Here is an 18530-nt window from a genome sequence, read left to right on the forward strand (position 1 = left end):
GGTGAGGGTAGGGAGAGTCTGAGGAATAGGGAGAGAAGAAGAATTTATGGAGCATACGGGGAGGGAAGGTTAAAATACCACATTTGTTTCTGTAATAAACAGACGTCCTGGTATTAAAACTGCTGTATGTCTCAGGAAGAACAGACTGGCCTGGGACAAATCAAAATACAAAAATAAGAAAAGAGTTAAAAGCTAAAGGCATTTTAGGTTCAGGTACCTTAATGAGTTCAGGTTCCCAGGTATCCAAAGTGAGAGAGCGCACTTTAGACAGGTGGACCCCGAGACTCCTGCACACAAAGGGATACAGTTACCTTTAGTACCTTGTACCACCCTCGGATCATAAAACATCTAGTTTTCAAGAAGTGTCGAATCGATCTCCTCACCGGTGTATTCCAGAACATTCAATACAGAGCGAGACCCCCAAATTAATGGAGGCCCACCGGGCGTCCTCCCTCCCGCAGTCGCAGCAGCACTGGTTTCCCTGCACCGCTTGTATCCGTCTCAGAGCCGAAGACGTCGGGGGCTGCGAGGTCGCGGCAGAAGGGATGGTCACTCCAGGATTCTGCTGCAAGGTGTCGGAGCCAGCTCCTATCCCAGGCTGATTGGCCTGAAGGGTAGTGTCCTCCGAGATGGGTTGCTGGCTTGGGGAAGTTTTCGCCTGCTGAGATAGTTGGTATTTGTGGAACAATGGCGAGGAAAAGAGAAACCAAACATAGTCGTGGCCAAAATTTTTGGCACCCTTGCACTTTTTTCAATTAACTCAGTTTTCTCTAAAAAGAAGTTGAAATTGACGAAAGTATTTGTCTCCACAATTCTTTATTTCACTGTTAATATTACAGAATCTTTGTTTTTGATTCAGAACATAATACATCCTTTTAAATCAGAAAATAAAAAGAAATGGCATTGACAAAATTATTGACACCCAAGACTTAATATTTGGTAGCACGGCCTTTGGACAAAATACCTGCAGTCAAGCACTTCCTGTAGCCATGAATGAGCTTCCTACATCTCTCTACTGGCAGTTTGGCCCACTCGTCTTGTGCAAACTGCTCCAGTTCTCCCAGATTTGAAGGGTGCCTTCTCCCAACTGCTGTTTTCAGATCTCCCCACAGGTGTTCAATGTGATTTAGATCAGGACTCATTGCTGAACACTTCAGAACAGTCCAGCGTTTTGTCTTTAACCATTCTTGGGTGCATTTTGAAGTTTGTTTGGGGTCATTGTCCTGCTGCAAGACCCATGACCTTCGACGGAGACCGAGCTTTCTGACACTGGGTTGAACATTGCGCTCCAAAAAGCCTTGGTAATCTCCTGATTTCATGATGCCATGCACACATTCAAGGCACCCAGTCCCAGAGGCAGCACAGCAACCCCAAAACATCACTGAACCTCCTCCATGTTTGACTGTAGGGAAGGTGTTCTTTTCTTTGAAGGCTTCATTTTGTTTTCTGTAAATATAGAGATGATGTGCTTCACCAAAAAGCTCTAATTTGGTCTCATCTGTCCACAGGACATTCTCCCAGAAGGATCTTGACATGTTCAGGTGCGTTTTGGCAAACTCCAGTCGGGCTTTCTCAGCAGTGGGGTCAACCCACTTTCGTTGAGTTGGTGACGGATGGTGCAGGTTGAAACTGTCATACCTTGTATCTGAACGTCAGCTTGAATCTGTTTGGCAATTGATCGAGGTGCTTTCTCCACCATTCAAACAATCCTTCTCTGCAATCCAAGATCAAGTTTTCTCTTGCGGCCACGTCCAGGGAGGTTGGCTACAGTGCCATGGGCCTTAGACTTCCTGATAACATTGCGTATGGTGGACATAGGAACATCAAGGTCTCTGGAGATGGACCTGTGGCCTTGAGATTGTCCATGCTTGTCTACAATCTTGTGTATGACCTCCTCAGACAATTCTCTGGTTTTCTTTCTTTTCTCCATTCTCATTGTGGTACACACAGTGACACAAAACAACAGAACGACTCCTTTTCTCCATTCAAACTGGTTGAATAAGTGATTTTTACATTGCAGGCACCTGCAACTCACCACAGGTAAGTTCAATTCCAAAGAAAAGGAGAACCACCTACTTGAAATCTAATTATTTAATTTAATTATTTATCTAATTAAACCACCTACTTGAAAAATTATCTAATTATTTCTCACAACTTCTAAAAAGTGCCAATAATATTCTCCGGGCCATTTTAGGATTTCTGTGTGGAATAAGCTGAAATGTCATAATTTTTTCAGCTTTTTTTGTTTTGTTCCACTGCAAACCAATGAAATACATGTGTGGATACCAAAATATTTTTTTATTTCAACTATTTTCTGGAAAAAATGGTGCATTGTTTGAAAAAAGTGCAAGGGTGCCAATATTTTTGGCCACGACTGTATATACATACATACATATTGTTACGTTTGTGGGGGTAGATGATGGAATACCATAGTACAGGTCGGATTGTACAGTACTAGCACGGACCGTGGACGCGTAGGAGACATCTTGATGTATTAAGCGGGGAAACTGGAGCTTAAGATTGTTTATGCGTCTCCACACGGGGAGTGGAGCTTGTGTTAACTAGGTAGGTTCGAAGGCTAGTTTGCCCCAGTATGCGATTGCCCCTTGTGGTTTTTTTTCCCCCGACGTTTTTACCTCTACCGCAATGCCAGCCATGCAAAGTGCTCCATTAAACCACAACAACCGACATAATCGTCAACAGTACCCGGACGTTACGATCGGCAAGTAAACCCAACCCAACCGCCCCATGGCTGCCAACAGGACCCGAACATTCCCGAACGACCGCTAAACTCCGCCTCCAAGGGATCGTACCCAACAGGCCACGCCCCGAGCTTCGTCATTGGTCAGTAGGACATGGAGTGATGTAATGGAGATCAGCAATTGGCCAGTGTGACGTCAGAGCGAGAAGGTTCAAGGGAAAGGAAGAGGAAGACATCTCGCTTGCTCTCTTGGTCTTTTGTCTCTCGGGTGGCTCGGCTGCTTGTGGCCCGTGTGCGCTTGTGAAGTTTTTGGAGCCTTTGTGGAACTTGTGAATAGTCGAAGAAGGAGGTGTTGCTGGTCTGTGGTGCTCCACGGGGGAGCTGGGGGGCCGTGTTGTGCTGGCTGGTCTGGCATTGAGCGGGAGACATTTGGCTGCTTGCTGCACGGCTCGGTGTGCTCGTGCAATTAACCGGCGCCATTTTTGACCTCTCGTCGACCGACCCCACAAAAGTGCACATCGAGACCAGAGCTGAGTGCCGGCCGACTAGAAAGAACATTTATTTTATTTTCTCTTTTCCCTTGTCTGTGTTTGTGTCTGATTGGAGACATCTCAAAGTAGAATTTAGTTTTACCTCACCTTTCATTTTCACCAATTTCGTATTGCATTAATTTTCATTAAATTATTGTTACATTTTATGTGTCGTGTTTCTTTGTTGTGGGTTTTGGAAATCAACCCGTGTGTTTTGTCCAGGTAAGCACCTTGTTTCTTTCACCCATGCACGATGGACCAACCGCTAGTTTCGGCTACGCGCCTCAGAGTTAAAACCATTACGGCTATTCATCATCCAGCGGTGTTAATCGCCGGGCTGACAGGACAATGGACAACACACACACACACACACACACACACACACACACACACACACACACACACACACACACACACACACACGGTTCATAAAATGTTACCCGCTTCCACATTCACAGCCCTGTGCCCCGCATATTCGCAGTTTTATGTGGCACAAAAAAAAAAAATCCTTCTAACAGCCATGCACACTAAAACATCTTCCATGCGTCACACTTAAAACCATTTCTAGCTATCCATAAACCGTTTTTCCCTCCAGCTGTATACATAACATAACACGTCTGAAAGCATCTTCCACGCGTCACGCATGAAGCCGTTGTCGTGCACGATTCAACATTCTTTTCGCAGGCGTATTCGTGGTTATTCGCGGGCGTATCTGCAGTTTTCCACGGAACGTTTGATTTTTCCCTTATGAATGACGAACCGTCTGGAACCTATGGAAGATGCGTTCTACCAATGGTATGGCAGAACCTTTTCCCATTGAAACAATGCCCCCACATTTGCAGATTTGACATTCATGGTATTTTCCAGGAACGTATCCCCTGCGAATGTCGGGCTCCGACTGTATATACATAAATGTAACATACTGAAAAACAAACCCCAATGTAAAGTATTTGGTCATCCCCATACCACCCACACCCTCTTCTTTCAACAATCCATATCTTAAAAATCATATTCACAACACTTTAAAGAAATCATCAACATGGGAGGTTTATTTGATACGAAGTGATAACGTGCCAATGGAGGGGAGAAATAAAAATGAATGTGACAACAAATACAAACGATAACCAATCATGACCTGAGAGTTCATTGCTAAGATAGGATGCTTCACAAAGGCACAACAAGGAAGTGATTTCGATATAAACAGACAGAACTAAACCCAGCAAGTTTCCTCCAAAGGAAATGCCGATCAGACGCGAGACTCGCGAAATGAAAAATAACATGAAAAATGAATCGGTACTCGTACTTGTCTGAAAACACAAAGTACATTTCAAAACTTTTAAAAGTCAATCTGCGCAAAAAAAAACCACTCCGATCGACCCATTGAAGAGGGCAAGGTCAAAAAAGGATGGTTAAAATCCGCGACTGACAAATTTTGAGGCAAAAACAGTGGAAATCCACAATTTGTCGGATAGATGGAGTGCCCCGATTGCCACGACAAGGAAGAAGGAAGTGGAAGACGTGAAAGGTCTAAGTTTGGAACCGGCATGGATAAGACGTCATCCGTCAGATACAAACAGTGCACGGTCAGGAACAGGTTCCCATATCACGTAAAAAGGAGGCAAGCAACCGAGTCTCAAGCCAAAGCATCCGTCCTCTGGCACTCACCTCTTCCTGTTTATCCGTCGTGTCGTTGTACGCAAGGTTAATGCTCGTCTGTACGGCTCGCACCCACAGCTCGCGCAGCTCCTCCGATTCTGCCTGGAGTACGCACGTCCTACACAGAGATGCACATGCTTGATCAGAATGACACCAGCTCACATGTGCTTTCCTACTCTAACTCACTCGGATGAAATTTTTTTTTTTTTTTTTTTGCACACATAGTCGAGGCTATCTCAGATGTTATTTGTAGATCTCATCAGACACCATTCATCTATAAAAGGATTTAAGCCTGGAACCCTTGGGATCCATATTAATGGTCCATCATGTTGTGATACACTTCACTTGTGATCGTTTTAAGGGTTAATGTGACTGCAATATCAACACAGAATGGCAAAGGTTCATGGAAGAGGTACAGAGTGAGATGCCAGTGCACCGATAATGAAGCAAAGAGGAACGGGTGGGAAAAGGGCAGAATTTTTTTTTAATCAAAGGGTGGGATAGAAACGTTCCATGTATTGGTGTCACAACCCAGAATGAGGGGATTCGATTCCCATTGCCTGACTTGGCCGGAGGAGATGAAACTTCAAAGCAGAATCGTCTCTCCGTCTCCTCGATGGGTTTCACAGAACACAACCGCAGATCCTCCACTACAACCGTCACAGGCTCCTGCAACCGCATCACCACAATAAGTCATGCTAATAACTAAGAAATAGAAGAATGGCAAAGACCCATTTGCACCAAGTACACCCCACAACGACTGTGGCACAAAGACGAGACCAGTTTACTACAGGGAGCATCACAAGAATGTCAGAACAAAACAAAAAAACACAATGTCGAACATTTTCCCACCTTGTACTTCTTCTGGTAAACCAACTGTCGGCTCTGAATGGAGAACCATCGCCTGAAATGCAGAATATAAAACCCGCATGTAAATGCAGTGTGCGGACACACAAACTAGCTCAGAGGTAGCGTACCTGCCTTATCGCCATCTTGTCTGGGTTTCAGTCACTACCCAACTACAAACTACCATTCTGGTGTTTTTGCAGGCAAACCATTGCACGAGTGCACGTGCCTACCGTCCCTCGGATGGGTCATTAATCCACGGGTCGTCTGTTCACGTTTGCCGGTGGATGTTAAAGATCCCGTGGTGCCTTTCAAAAAGAGTGGGCTATTGTGTGCCTGTGTCCTGGCCAAATTACAAAGTCATGCCCTGACGTACAACCATGGCTTTTTGGAAAGGGTGGTTCTCACCGTCCTACGGAAAAAGCTTTTTGGAAAGACCGATGGTCTGACAATGCAATATGGACCATGGTCCGCTGTGGTGTGTATTGTACTTGAAATACAAATACAAAGAAAGGTGCACAAGATGGGTGTTTGGCACCGACGGTTGGATACGTGAGCACACAATCTACGCACGTCCCACCTGTTCCACGTTTTAAATGCGTTGCTCGCACGTTTGAAGAGATAACCCTCCAGCACAACCCCTTGGGGAAGATCTGGCCGAAACTCCATTGTTGCCTCCCTCCAGCAGGGATCCTCAAGAAAGAGGATGGAAAAACAAGAACAGCAAATGAAGGTGGTGAAAAAGGAGAGGGAGACATCAAGGTGAACACAAGATGAGGGCAAAACATGAAAGTGAACATGAGGTGAAGGAGAAACATCAAGGTGAACATGAGGTGACCAAAATGTCACCATCATATGCCCCACACCAAGTGTGGAATTCGCCAGCACCTGCATTTCCACAGAGGCATGACTTGCTTCCATCTCCTTCCTTTCCTGACTTGCCACCTGCCGGAACTCATCCAGCTGTCATGAAAAGCGATAGAGAGAACAGCGATTGAGAGAAGACTTGAGAAGAGCGGGAAGCTAAAATCCCCACCACGGTGGAGTTGTCAGCATCAGGAGCAAAAAAAAAAAAAAAAAACACCTTTAGAGGCCATTTTTCCCCGCTAGCGGGGGTTGGCCTTTTTCGGGGACCATGGTTGTTGTTGTTTTTTTGGTCCCCTTTTTGAAGCAATGTTTTACGGCCGGATGCCCTTCCTGCCGCCAACCCTGTTTGTCGCCTTTTTACGACACACAGGGAATTACCAGTGAACTGGTACTCAATTAGCCGACCTCGGAAGGATGACAGGCTGAGTCAACCCCACTGGCGTTAATTCAGCGATCGACCGGGATTCTAACCCAGGATCCTAGGATCCTAAGCTGGCACCCTAGCCGCTAGCCCAACACCAGGGACACCGCTAGCCCAACACCAACACCAACACCAACACCAACACCATCAGGAGCAAAGACAAATCATATTGAAAAATAAAAAAAACCTGCCACGTAACGTCAGGTGGACGCTGTTATAACCTCTACATTCAGACAGGTGTCTATTACAATAAGCTAACCTGTACATTTATCTTTTAATCAAAGACATTGAGGCTCATTGGAAGAGGAGGCCAGAGGGTCTAAAGAGGAGCATAGCAATAATGGATGGCACAGATCAAGTGGATGAGAGACAATCAAGATTATTTATTTATTTATTTGCTTACAACACCTTCAGATCTTCGATCTACGAGTGGAGTCGAGGAAATTCTCTTAAAATCAGGTCGTAATGCCCTCCTTTGAGGTACCTTACCTTTACGGCCAACTGCTTCATTTCAGGTTCCAAATCGTTAAGCCAATCGTATCCCTGATGGAAGAAGGTGAACTGTGCACGCAGATAAGAGCACACCTGCATGGACAGGAAGGTAAAAGCGATGGATTTCCGTTATTGCTATACATTTTGCTTGCATTACAAAAATGGAACATTCACAGACTTAGTCTCGTGAAAAAGTAAGTACACCCATGTAAAGTTTTGACTTTTTCAATATATTTCAACATGCAGCTATTTCATCTTCATTTCAACAATATTGATAGGTAAAGGTAATATAATATAACAAATATCATGAAACATTTACATTTTGTAGTCGATTGTATCTTATCTATAATTCCAGTAATCTCTGTGTGTGTGTGTGTGTGTGTGTGTGTGTGTGTGTGTGTGTGTGTGTGTGTGTGTGTGTGTGTGTGTGTGTGTGTGTGTGTGTGTATGTCTGTGTGTTTGTCTGTGACCGCTGTTTCTCGACAGCCACGGGTCCGATATACTTGAAACTTGCCAGGTATATTGCTGGGGACCCGAGGATGTGCCTTTTCAAGGTTTCATATTAATCGGACAAGTAGTTACCGAGCTATGTCCAAAAAACGATTCAACCAATCAGAGAGCAGCGAGTTATCACGTGTGCCGAACGTGGCGAACAGACTCTGCCTCGGACGGCACATTTGAGAGCGTATTCATTTATTTCACGTTGGCAAACTATGTTGCCGCTATGTTGGCGTTAAACTATGTTTTAAAACTAATTAAAACTAATTTGCGATTCTTTCGCTTTCCTGCGCGTTTGTGCACGCTATGGCGATTTCTTTACCAAACTCCGCAAGCCGTTCGCTTTGGACCAAACCATTTCATGTAAATAGAGGGGGGGGATTGTCACCGTACTCGCAAGCCGTTCGCTTTGGACCAAACCATTTCATGTAAATAGAGGGGGGGGGATATAATTTTAGATATAGATATAGTACGGGCATGCCCTAGTCTATCTATAATTCCAGTAATCTCTGTGTGTGTGTCTGTGTGTGTGTCTGTATGCGACCGCTGTTTCTCGACAACTACCGGTCCGATATACTTGAAACTTGCCAGGTATATTGCTGGGGACCCGAGGATGTGCCTTTTCAAGGTTTGAAATTAATCGGACAAGTAGTTACCGAGCTATGGCGATTTCTTTACCAAACTCCGCAAGCCGTTCGCTTTGGACCAAACCATTTCATGTAAATAGAGGGGGGGGATTGTCACCGTACTCGCAAGCCGTTCGCTTTGGACCAAACCATTTCATGTAAATAGAGGGGGGGGATTGTCACCGTACTCGCAAGCCGTTCGCTTTGGCTTTGCGAATGGACCAAACCATTTCATGTAAATAGAGGGGGGGGATATAATTTTAGATATATATATAGTACGGGCATGCCCTAGTAATTTAAATAAACATAAATGCAAATTTCGCATGTGGAAAAAGTAAGTACACCCCTTTATTTATCACTACTTCAAATACCTAAAATTAGAATGAGGTGCACCAGCTCAGGTGCAAATGATTAGAACATTGTTACAGAGGATCTTGGAGGAACCTGTCTTTTTTAAACCTCAGACATTTAGTTTGGTTTGCTCTTTGTTGTTGACGTGTGCGGCGTCACCATGCCTAGATCAAAAGAGCTCTCTGAGGCCTTCAGAAAGAAGGTTATAGATGCCCACGAGTCTGGGAAGGGATTTAAAAAGATCTCAAAACAATTTTAAGTCAATCATTCCACTGTACGGAAGATCATCTACAAGTGGAGAAGATTCCAAACAACTGTCAACTTGTTCAGTCGAGGCCGCCCCCGCAAGTTCAGCCTGAGAACAGACCGCACGATGCTGAAAGAAGTCTCAAAGAACCCCAGAATGTCATCACGGGACCTACAGGTAGCTCTTGCCACTGTTGATGTCAAAGTGCACGAGTCTTCCATCAAAAAGAGGCTGCACAAATTTGATCTACATGGGAGGTGTGCCAGGAGGAAACCTTTGCTCTCCAGAAAGAACATCAGGGCAAGACTAAAGTTTGCCAATGAACACCTAGGCAAAGACCAGCACTTCTGGAACAATGTGCTCTGGATAGTTGAGTCAATGGTAGAGCTATTTGGCCACAGTACCAGAAGACATGTTTGGCGAAAACCAAAGACAGCATTTGACCACACGAACCTGATACCAACTGTAAAGCATGGTGGTGGAAATATTATGGATTGGGGCAGCTTTGCTGCATCAGGGCCTTGGCAGCTCACCATCATAGAATCCACTATGAATTCTTCATTGTAACAGAGGGTGCTTGAGGATAATGTGAGGCCATCTGTCGGAAAGTTGAAGCTCAACCAAAGGTCGACCTTGCAACATGACAATGACCCTAAATATAGCAGTAAATCCACCAAGGAATGGCTGAAAAGAAAGAAATGGAGGGTTCTGGAATGGCCAAGTCAAAGCCCAGATCTAAATCCCATCGAGATGTTATGGGGGGATTTGAAACGAGCTGTGCATGCAAGAAACCCCTCAAACATCGCACAGCTGAAAGAATTCTGCATGGAGGAGTGGGCAAAAATTTCTCCCAGTTGATGTCAGAGACTACAACAACAACACAACATGCATTTTAAAGGCCATTTTCCCTGCTAGAGCGGGGGTTAGCCTTGCGGTCCCCATGACAATCTTCTCCATTTTGCCCTATTTTCTGCATCTCTCCTTGTTAACCCCCTTGCCCGCATTTCTTCTTCCACCATCTTTAGCCAAGTCTTTCTCGGTCTTCCCCGTCCTCTGCTTCCTTCTACATTCATTTCCATCACTCTTCTCAACCAATCACTTTCATCCTTCCTCAACACATGACCAAACCATCTCAACCTGTTCCTCTTCACAGCATCAATCACAGGCTCTATTCCCATCATCTTTCGCAATTCATCATTTGTCTTCCTCTCTCTCAACGATACTCCACACATCCACTGAACCATTCGCATTTCCACCCTTTCCAACCTTCGTTGCTGCTCTACGTTCATTACCCATGTCTCGCTCCCATAAATCATAACACTTCTCACACATGCAGCATACACCTTTCCCTTCAGCTTCAACGACACTCCCCTCATCATCAGCACGCCACTCAGTTCCCGACACTTCTTCCATGCACATCTCACTCGAGTAACCGTTGCCGAGTCTGATCCACCTTCTCCATTCAGCATGTCTCCGAGGTAGCAAAATGTTTTCACACCTTCCAGCTTCACGCCGTCTCCAAGATCCAACTCAACATTTCCTCCATCTGCAGCTTCCTCTGTGCACACCTTACATTTGAATGTAGCTGCCACACTGGTTAATGACCCTCTCAGACCACTACATTTTTGATGAACCCACTCAGCGCACATTGTACATTGAATGGAGTTCACTCCGACACCCTTCCTACACACAGCAGACTGGTAGACGATGTCAGAGACTGGTAGACAGTTATAAGAAACGCTTACTTGAGGTTGTTTCTGCCAAAGGGGGCAATACCACCTATTAGAGCCAAGGGTGTACTTACTTTTTCCACATGCGAAATTTGCATTTAAGTTTATTTAAATGATACAATGGACTACAAAATGTAAATGTTTCATGATATTTGTTGTATTATATCACCTTTATCTATCAATATTGTTTAAATGAAGATCAAATAGCTGTATGTTGAAATATGTTGAACAAGCGTTACGCCGAGGTCCCCCGTCGGGGAAGTGATGCGAGTTGGCAAAGTGGAAGACGCAGAAAACATGCTATGATATGATATTTCGCTCACAAGGTTGACATACATGGAGGCGGCCATCTTGGATTTTGACGTGGCGACCCACTGTTGAATAGCGTTCTTCCTTATGCCTAGATACACCCACACACCAGATTAGAAGTTGGTACGTCGCTTATTTTTCAAGATATTCCGCTCACAAGGTTCAGACATACATGGCGGTGGCCATCTTGGATTTTGACGTGGCGACCCAATTTTCAATAAGGTTCTTCCTTATGCCTAGATACACCCACACACCAGATTAGAAGTTGGTACTTCGCTTATTTTTCAAAATATTCCACTCAAGGTTCAGACATACATGGCATCAGACATACATGGCGGCGGCCATCTTGGATTTTGACGTGGGTTGCACCCACACACCAAATTCGAATGCGGTCCTTCGCTTACGCACGCACGCACGCCCGCACGCATGGACGGACGGACACACGGACGGAGGGGAAAACTATAGTCCACCTTTCACTCCGTGGTGCGACGGGGGACAAAAATTCTAAACTTTACATGGGGTGTACTTACTTTTTCACGTGACTAAGATATAAAGGTGAGAGTGCAGGTGAAAGTAATAAATCATGTGAAGATCTGCAAGAATCAGGAGGATGAAGAGTTCTGTACAAGCTGGACATCTTCGACACGAGCCGCTTATTAATGAATCAAAATGGTCATTTCTTAGGACAGTCTTTTGATATGCGGTGTAATGTAAGAAACTAATGTTGTGCTGCGGATACTTACAGAATCGAGAACCACCAACTTATTCTTGGCTTGCACATCGTGAGTCTGCAGGGACACATGCAGTCATATTAATGGAGATACCCGGCACGGGATCATTGGTGTAGCCAATGACGAATCTCGATGAGGTGTGTGGCTATGTGGGCATACCTGAATGAGGTGTTCCAATGCAGTGTGCCTGTACGACTTGCGAGCCGCGAGGTACAGGTTGCGTGCCTCCTCCGCCTCGTGTGGCCGCGTACGTGGTACCTGGACGTGCCGAGCCAGAGCTATTTCCAGCTCTTCTGCCGCTCGCTCGAACGAACGCCGACTCTCCTTGAAGCCCCTCACGTCCCTGCGCAGCGCGAAGAGCTACAATGGCTACGTTGGCCTTCAAAACCGAGTCGAAAACATTTGAATAAATGCACGACATTAAAGTCACATGATATGCAAAGCAATTATTTTTAAGCCCATATAAGTTGCACAAACGTCCTAAACCACTCTTCAAGAACAATCAAGGGGAAAAACCACTTCAATGACAATTAAAATTCGATGAGCAAGGCCCAATATATCAAAAAACAAATCATCCGAGTGCTTCCTGAAACATCAGCATTTGGAGAAAACCCACAATGCAGCTATGCTCAACAGAAACGGTCATATCCGGATCAGTCACGCGAGTGCGGCAGTCAACTAGTCCTCCTCATCATCCCTGCCAATCAGATTGGACAAATATCTCCTCATTATTCCAGAGCAAGTTCATTGCAGAGCACCTGCATCCAAATTGGAACGAGACGGCAAAAGGTCATGTTATCGAGCCACGTTATCGTCAGCATGGTCAAAACGTCCTCAAAGCCCGAGAAAGAGTTCAAACGATTTCCTCCCATCATCCAAACCATCCAATCACCGTCACTGAAAGAATGAGTTGTCGTCTCATCTCAAAGCCATCGGGCATCACCCGCCATTGCCTAAATCTCAGGAGTCTTGTCCACCATTCATGGACAAATCTTACTATAATTCACCAAATGTCTGTCTGTCTGTCTGTCTGTCTGTCTGTTCGAAGGTACCGTAAAAACTGCTGAACCGATCGCAAAGATATTTTGGGTGGGTAATCCTGGGACCCCTGGGAGTAAAATAGGCTATTTAATTTTCCCAATTTCAGCTTTGGTCTCCAGCATTCTCAGGTTTGGACTCCCGCATAACATTCGCGTTCGCATAACGTTCATTGTGACGATCTTACTATAATTCACCAAATGTCCGTCTGTCTGTCTGTCTGTCTGTCTGTCTGTCTGTCTGTTCGAAGGTACCGTAAAAACTGCTGAACCGATCGCAAAGATATTTTGGGTGGGTAATTCTGGGATCTCCAGGAGTAAAATAGGCGTTTTAGTTTTCCCAATTTCAGCTTTGGTCTCCAGCATTCTCAGGTTCGGACTCCCGCATAACATTCGCGTTCGCATAACGTTCATTGTGACGATGTTCTCATTGTGACGATGTATGTGTTCACGGTAGTGTTTGACGTGACGGTGTGAACGGAATTTCGTAATGTTTTTCGTTTCGTAATCCTTTAATGAACGTTTAATGTTTAATGAACGTTTAGTGCCCTTCGATGTCCGGGGCCGCACGCGCGCTACACTGGACGGGCCAGCATGTACCTTGCCCTTCGCCGTCAGGTTCGGGTAAACCGCTGAACCCCATCCGTGATGGGGACTGGGGCTTGAGACAGTGTCCCACGAACGAGGAATTCCCAGTAAGCGCGAGTCATCAGCTCGCGTTGATCAAGTCCCTGCTCTTTGTACACACAGCCCGTCGCTACTACCGATCGGACGGTTTGATGAGATCCTTGGATCAGCCCCTGCACGGGCCGTTCTCAGCTCGTGCCGGTGCACCGAAAAGATTAGCGAACTTGACTGTCTATACTAGAGGAAGTAAAAGTCGTAACAAGGTTTCCGTCGGTGAACCTGCTGAAGGATCATTATCGGGACAACATAAGAGCGAGCGAGACGCGAGACGTACGTTGTACGTGATCGTCCATGTACTGTTTTTTAGCCATGTACTGTTTAGATTTTGATGATTTGCGTGTGATATGATTCAACGGATGTTTATATGAATCGTTTAAAATAAAAAAGCCTTCAATTTCTGATATTTTACCTTTTCATTTGGGCTTCCCAATTGAAGCCCCGCCCGTAGGGCGGGTACCTTTGCTAGTTATTTAAATACATGGACAACCCACGGAATCACAGTAAACTCATCATCGTACATCATGATGTTTTAAAACTCACTCTTTTATGAAAGTCTGTAGATTGGTCCGGATGCACCTCTGAGCTTGATCATAAAGAATCTGGATACAAAATAAGGAGTGTTAAATGAGTGCTCTACCTGAGCATGACAACTTCACACAGACACAGGTGAACAAAACACAGAAACTTCTTTAACAATTGGCACAAGCCTGTTTTTCTTATCAATGCCAATTTATGAAAGGTCATCTTTGCACAGCTACACTTGCAGACATGAGAAGGACACGTACAAGTACCCGGTACAAAGAAAGAAAGGAAATAAAGCATGGAATAAAAGATGCCGAAGTGAAGGACGACAAACACCAACGCACCAAATGATATCCCACCAGCTCCTCCAGTCCTTCAGAGAAATGCTTCAGAGTATCCTGTGAAAGAAGCAACGAGAGCTTCATTCGATCCCTTCAGGAAACGACTCGTAACCAAGCACACAAAATGATCAAAAAACGTTTCAGACTTGGCGCATCAGCACTCAACGCTACTTAACAGCGATGAGAAAAGCTCTCAACTTGGCTCCGAACGATAGCCGATGAGGATGTCCCATGAGCGGTACTATCGTCCAGAAAAGTTGCACCCTCGAGGTCTTCAAGGCTCTGAGCAGAGTCGCATTACAAACTGGAACGGTACTCGGTAGAGCACATACCTCCACGAGGCTGAACAGTTTATGTTTTGTATCCCACCGAGAGGCCGGATCTGGATTCGGACCTGAACCAAAGTCTTTTTTCTTTTTTTTTCTTTTTTTGTATACTGAATCGAGGCTCGTGAACGAGCTAACATTTACTTCACAAACAAATCAATCAGACAAACAAAATATATAAAAAGAGGGAGCGGAAGACAAGATGGGGAGAGAAGGGGAAGCACACAAACATAACATTTGAGAGCAGGGAGATGTGTGGGAGGGAGAGGGCTTGGGGGGAGGAGGCGTGGGGGGGGGGGGGGGGGAGCAGTAAATCTAATCGGGTTGTTCTTGTTATCGAACCAACTCGTCCACCTAATCAGGTTTGTCATAACTTGTCCACTACTTTTTGAGATATCCTACTATATACAGTCACGTGAAAAAGCAAGTACACCCCATGTAAAGTTTTGACTTTTTCAACATACAGCTATTTGATCTTAATTTCAACAATATTGATTGGTAAAGGTGATATAATATAACAAATGTCATGAAACATTTACATTTTGTAGTCCATTGTATAATTTAAATACACATAAATGCAAATTTCGCATGTGGAAAAAGTAAATATACCCCCACATTTATCACTACTTCAAATACCTAAAATTAGAATCAGGTCCACCAGCTCAGGTGCAAATGATTAGAACATCGTTAGAGAGGATCTTGGAGGAACCTGTCTTATTTAAACCTCAGACATTTAGTTTGGTTTAGTCAAGCCCGCTCTAGCAGGGAACATGGCCTTAAAATGCATGTTGTTGTGTTGTAGACATTTAGTTTGGTTTGCTCTTTGTTGTTGAAGTGTGCGGCGTCACCACGCCTAGATCAAAAGACCTCACTGAGGCCTTCAGAAAGAAGGTTATAGATGCTGGGAAGAGTAGGCGGAACTCCCGAGTCTGGGAAGAGATTTTAAAAGATCTCCAAACAATTTGAAATCAATCATTCGACTGTCCGGAAGATCATCTACAAGTGGAGAAGATTCCAAACAACTGCAAACTTGTTCAGGCCAGGCCACCCCAGCAAGTTCAGCCCGAGAGCAGACCGCAAGATGCTGAAAGAAGTCTCGAAGAACCCCAGAATGTCATCACGGGACCTACAGGTAGCTCTTGCCACTGTTGATGTCAAAGTGCACGAGTCTACCATTAGTAAGAGGCTGCACAAATTTGATCTACATGGGAGGTGTGCCAGGAGGAAACCTTTGCTGTCCAGAAAGAACATCAGGGCAAGACTAAAGTTTGCCAATGAACACCTTGGCAAAGACCAGCACTTCTGGAACAATGTGCTCTGGACAGATGAGTCAAAGGTAGAGCTATTTGGCCACAGTACGAGAAGACATGTTTGGCGAAAACCAAAGACAGTATTTGACCACATGAACCTGATACCAACTGTAAAGCATGGTGGTGGAAATATTATGGTTTGGGGCAGCTTTGCTGCATCAGGGCCTGGGCAGCTCACCATCATAGAATCCACTATGAATTCTTCATTGTACCAGAGGGTGCTTGAGGATAATGTGAGGCCATCTGTCAGAGAGTTGAAGCTCAACCGAAGGTGGACCTTGCAACATGACAATGACCCTAAACGTACCAGTAAATCCACCAAGGAATGGCGGAAAAGAAAGAAATGGAAGGTTCTGGAATGGCCAAGTCAAAGCCCGGATCTAAATCCCATCGAGATGCTGTGGGGGGACTTGAAACGAACTGTGCATGCAAGAAACCCCTCAAACATCGCACAGCTGAAAGAATTCTGCATGGAGGAGTGAGCAAAAATTTCTCCCAGTCGATGTCAGAGACTGGTAGACAGTTATAAGAAACGCCTACTTGAGGTTGTTTCTGCCAAAGGGGGCAATACCACCTATTAGAGCCGAGGGTGTACTTATTTTTTCCACATGCGAAATTTGCATTTATGTTTATTTAAATTATACAATGGACTACAAAATGTAAATGTTTCATGATATTTGTTATATTACATCACCTTTATCTATCAGTATTGTTGAAATGAAGATCAAATAGCTGTATGTTGAAATATGTTGAAAAAGTCTAAACTTTACATGGGGTGTACTTACTTTTTCACGTGACTGTATAGTTTTTGGCCCTTTCACTCAATTGGGAAGAATCACTTAAAAATTAAATAATCCTCGTATCCGGAGCCAGATCTTCACCAAAATCAAATCGATTTGTCCTCGTCACACACCCACCCTGTCCACCAAATGTCGTCCGAATCCAACCACAACTTTTTGAGACATCTTGTTCACAGACAAACAGACATACAGGGGTGAAAACATAAACTCGTCCGTGGCGGAAGTATAATTGGATCCTGCTAAGAACATGCATTTGGAAGTACTGACACCAAGCACGTGACTCTCCCGTCAACGAGTTTGTGAAGTCCGAGTGTCAATGAGGATGTATTAGGTGTACCAGAAAGTAATGTCGTTTTTAAAGGTGTGGACAGAGCTTAAAAAAGGACATTACTTTCCGGTGCATGTAATAAAATTAAGTAAAACACAGGAAAAATGATTTGTCTTGCAACATGCAGTTGTTGTTGTTGCGGTGGTGGTTGTGGTAGTTGTTGTGTGTGTATTCCTTCTATGTCCGAAACGGTTCCTGCTGTCATAGCATAATATATATTACCGTTGGAACCGCTGCATTAAGCTCACATTCCCGCTTCTTCTTCAATCCTACAAAAGACGGACTTTTAAAACACGAATTGTTATGCTTAAGCAGACAGGAATTTTGTTCCAAGTAAATCGATTATTAGCTTTCCAACGGTACTACTTGTATTATGCTTCTGCAGCAGGAACCCTTCAGCATGAAGCGTGACGGATACACATACGGACAGAAGGACGCCTTCTCCTTTTCCTGACAGATAAATCAAGGAAGTGGATACGAGTCATCGACTTACAACAGCCTGGTGGCAAAAAAGAGAAGCCAAAGTAAATAAACAAATCCAAATAAGGAGAGGAAGCGCTTACTGGGGCAACAGCGCGCAGCGTTTCAACCCTACAATCTGCCAGGTGAGCATGAAGCACACAAGAGCTACCTGCACACCTGTTCAGCAACACCATGGAGGGGAAAGCAGTGAATGCAAGGTTACCACAAGAAGATTGTCATTGTGGCAATGGCCGGCAAGTTCCTTTATGCTGCCCAGAAAATGCTTGTTGGCAACATTGTAGGCCTTGCCCGCCTCGATCATCCCTCCACAGAGTTTCACCAGCTGGAGTGAAAAAAGGGAAAAAATGGAAAAAAAACATTCCCATGAGAGGGTATGAGTAAGACATGACAATCATTCAATTGTTGCCGGTTGGCATGGTTACACACATCCAAATCGCCGGACAAGTGGATTAGTGTTTTGCACGTGGACAACGACCCTTGTGTTGAGGTGGAAAAGAGCAATATGAGTGCCAAGTCCTCCAACAATACTTTTGTTTTTAACCCTAGATAGGTGTACCCCTGGTGGGTATACACATTCTGTACAGATGGGTATATCCAGGGGTACACCTATCCAGGGTTCATTATTGGTGCATTCATTGACTCCATCCTCAATGCCCATCATGCATGATGTGAGTGGCAGGTGGAGATGCGG

The 18530-nt window shown here is 44.7% G+C and overlaps 2 protein-coding genes across 12 annotated transcripts in view; one reads left to right on the forward strand and one right to left on the reverse strand.

Moving 5' to 3' along the window:
• Positions 1-18530, reverse strand: part of LOC137421371 (arf-GAP with coiled-coil, ANK repeat and PH domain-containing protein 2) — a 34483-nt gene that overhangs the window by 14759 nt on the left and 1194 nt on the right. For 3 of the 10 annotated variants that reach the window (XM_078771470.1, XM_078771471.1, XM_078771475.1), the window contains 13 exons: positions 18042-18161; positions 14596-14649; positions 14270-14328; positions 12165-12348; positions 12018-12062; positions 7511-7606; positions 6622-6696; positions 6314-6426; positions 5740-5791; positions 5453-5556; positions 4897-5005; positions 384-658; positions 218-287 (listed from right to left, as the gene is read on the reverse strand). In XM_078771470.1, coding sequence (XP_078627596.1) covers positions 218-287; positions 384-658; positions 4897-5005; positions 5453-5556; positions 5740-5791; positions 6314-6426; positions 6622-6696; positions 7511-7606; positions 12018-12062; positions 12165-12348; positions 14270-14328; positions 14596-14649; positions 18042-18161 — 1356 coding nt within the window. Of the gene's footprint in view, positions 1-217; positions 288-383; positions 662-4896; positions 5006-5452; positions 5557-5739; positions 5792-6313; positions 6697-7510; positions 7607-12017; positions 12063-12164; positions 12349-14269; positions 14329-14595; positions 14650-18041; positions 18162-18530 lie in introns of all 10 variants that reach the window. The other 7 variants (XM_068107366.2, XM_078771467.1, XM_068107365.2 and 4 more) reach the window with 3 other exon arrangements.
• The window catches only part of LOC137421372 (uncharacterized), a 73920-nt gene that overhangs the window by 9366 nt on the left and 46024 nt on the right, over positions 1-18530 (forward strand). The gene's annotated exons all lie outside the window — the stretch shown is intronic.

Source organism: Myxine glutinosa, chromosome 2 (genome assembly GCF_964187855.1).
Source record: "Myxine glutinosa chromosome 2, kmMyxGlut1.1, whole genome shotgun sequence".
Classification (NCBI taxonomy): domain Eukaryota; kingdom Metazoa; phylum Chordata; class Myxini; order Myxiniformes; family Myxinidae; genus Myxine; species Myxine glutinosa.